The sequence below is a fragment of the Habropoda laboriosa genome, unplaced genomic scaffold (assembly GCF_001263275.1).
Source record: "Habropoda laboriosa isolate 0110345459 unplaced genomic scaffold, ASM126327v1 scaffold92, whole genome shotgun sequence".
NCBI lineage: Eukaryota > Metazoa > Arthropoda > Insecta > Hymenoptera > Apidae > Habropoda > Habropoda laboriosa.
Genome location: NW_017100268.1, coordinates 2,403,207 through 2,405,569, shown reverse-complemented (window position 1 = coordinate 2,405,569; position 2,363 = coordinate 2,403,207). Strand labels below are relative to the sequence as shown.

The following is a 2,363-nucleotide window of genomic DNA, read 5'->3' as shown; positions in this document are numbered from 1 at the left end:
ACAATAGATAGGTTAGATTAAATTACTTCCGCATTAATTTCACAAGTGATGTTGAGCGACTTAACAAGTCATGCTCTACTATTTTCTCATACAAACTTTCTTATATGAAAAAGACATGTGGATAGTGATATATTAATAGTTATTACTGTTTTCATTTTCTGGGTAAATATACATTCTTCTCATTGGTACTATTACTCTCATTTTGTATTAAATGTATCATTTTTACTTTAATATAGAAAAAAATATGTAAGTTGTTACATAACTTCTTATTCACAATTAAAGAAAACAAAAGTAAAATTTTCCTTTAAGAAATATCAGTCTCCACTTACTAATTCATTAAGGAAAAATTAATGATCCATACATGTATAAATAGATTTAATATTTTTTTTTAATTAACTTGTATCTTTTTGAAAATCAACATTTTTTACAATAGTTCTTTACAATCATTTATCACCCACAATAATTTCAACTTCACACCACATATACATTCTATTATAAAAATATATTAATAGTTTTTATGCATCATATGTAGAAGCAGATACTTTTCCACCATGTCCAGTCCAGTTTGTATGTACAAATTTTCCTTCCTCACCAAGTAATTCATAAGTATGTGCTCCAAAGTAGTCCCGCTGTGCTTGAAGCAAATTTGCTGGAAGTCTAGCAGTTCTGTAGCCATCATAGAATGCTAAAGCAGTTGATAAAGCAGGAGTTGGAATGCCTAGTGTAACAGCTGTAGATACTACTATTCTAGCACTAGCTTGACATTCTTTCATTGCATTAGCAAAGAAATCATCCAACAATAAATTAGAAAGTTTGGGATTTTTGTCAAATGCTATTTTTATATTTCCCAAGAAAGCACTAAAAGTAAAAAAATTATGATAAAATATTTTATAAAATTTATTTAAACAAGATTAAAGTTCAAAAATATATATACCTTCTTATAATACATCCTCCACGCCACATAAGAGCTATACCACCATAATTCAAATTCCAATTATGAACCTTAGCAGCTTCCCTCAGTAACATAAATCCTTGTGCATATGAAATAATTTTGGAAGCATAGAGAGCTTTCTTTAAATGTTCCAACAACTTCTTTTTATCACCTTGATAAACAGTTTCAGGACCTTTCAATATTGAACTTGCTTCTACTCTTTCAGTTTGTAAAGCAGAAAGACATCTAGAAAATACTGATTCTCCAATTAGAGTTACTGGTACTCCATAATCTAATGCAGCAATAGCTGTCCATTTTCCAGTCCCTTTTTGACCAGCTGTATCTCTAATCCGCTCTAATAAATATCCTTTGTCATCTTTATATTTCAAAATATCTCGAGTTATCTCAATTAAAAATGAATCAAGTTCTCCTTTATTCCATTCATCAAGGACCTGACTCATTTCTTTTGGATCAAGTTTTAAACCATTTCGCATAATATGATATGCTTCACAAATAAGTTGCATATCACCATACTCAATACCATTATGTACCATTTTTACAAAATGACCTGCACCTGTTTCTCCAACCCAATCACAACAAGGTTCTCCATTGGCTTTGGCACATATTGACTAAAAAAATATTTCATCATTAATATACTTAACTCATTTATTAGATTAAATTTTTAAATATATCTTTATATTTCAATAAAATACCTGGAAGATCTGTTTAATATGTGGCCATGCTTTTGGATTTCCACCTGGCATCAAAGATGGTCCATATCTAGCACCATCTTCACCACCACTAACTCCACTGCCAACAAATAAAATTCCCTTTTTCTCTAATTCTTTAGTTCTTCTTTCAGTATCTTGATATTCAGAATTACCACCATCAATTATAATATCTCCAGCAGACAATAATGGTACTAGTTGTTCAATAAAAGCATCCACAGCTGCACCAGCTTTAAAAGTAATATGTATATCGTTACATGTGATTGTTATATAAAAAAAGAGATTGAAATATAACTGAATTGAAGTATAACTCAGTTATAATATATAAAGTATTCAATGACATGAAGTAAAAGTAATTAGTAAATAAGTAAATAAGTAAATAGTCCTTTGCAAGGTCACAACTTGTTATATTCATAATCTATAATAGAAATTTACCTTTCACTAAAAGCATTATTCTTTTTGGTGATTTTAATTTGTTCACCATTTCTTTCAGTGAATATGCACCAATGACTTTTGTGCCTTTTGCTTCATTTGCCAAGAAAGATTTAACTTTATCTGTTGTACGGTTGTAGGCACAAACAACAAATCCATGATCATTCATATTAAGAATTAAATTTTGGCCCATGACGGCTAAGCCAATAAGGGCAATATCTGCAACACTATATAACAACATATATTTTTAATAACAACATGTAGTACTTAAA

The 2,363-nt window shown here is 29.6% G+C and overlaps 1 protein-coding gene across 1 annotated transcript in view; it reads right to left on the bottom strand.

Moving 5' to 3' along the window:
* Nucleotides 1–457: 457 nt before the first annotated feature.
* Nucleotides 458–2,363, bottom strand: part of LOC108573403 (6-phosphogluconate dehydrogenase, decarboxylating) — a 2,160-nt gene continuing 254 nt past the window's right edge. The window contains exons 2-5 of the mRNA XM_017935845.1: nucleotides 2,095–2,318; nucleotides 1,645–1,889; nucleotides 935–1,560; nucleotides 458–858 (exon numbers count right to left, since the gene is read on the bottom strand). Coding sequence (XP_017791334.1) covers nucleotides 516–858; nucleotides 935–1,560; nucleotides 1,645–1,889; nucleotides 2,095–2,318 — 1,438 coding nt within the window. The 3' untranslated portion in view covers nucleotides 458–515. The remainder of the gene's footprint in view (nucleotides 859–934; nucleotides 1,561–1,644; nucleotides 1,890–2,094; nucleotides 2,319–2,363) is intronic.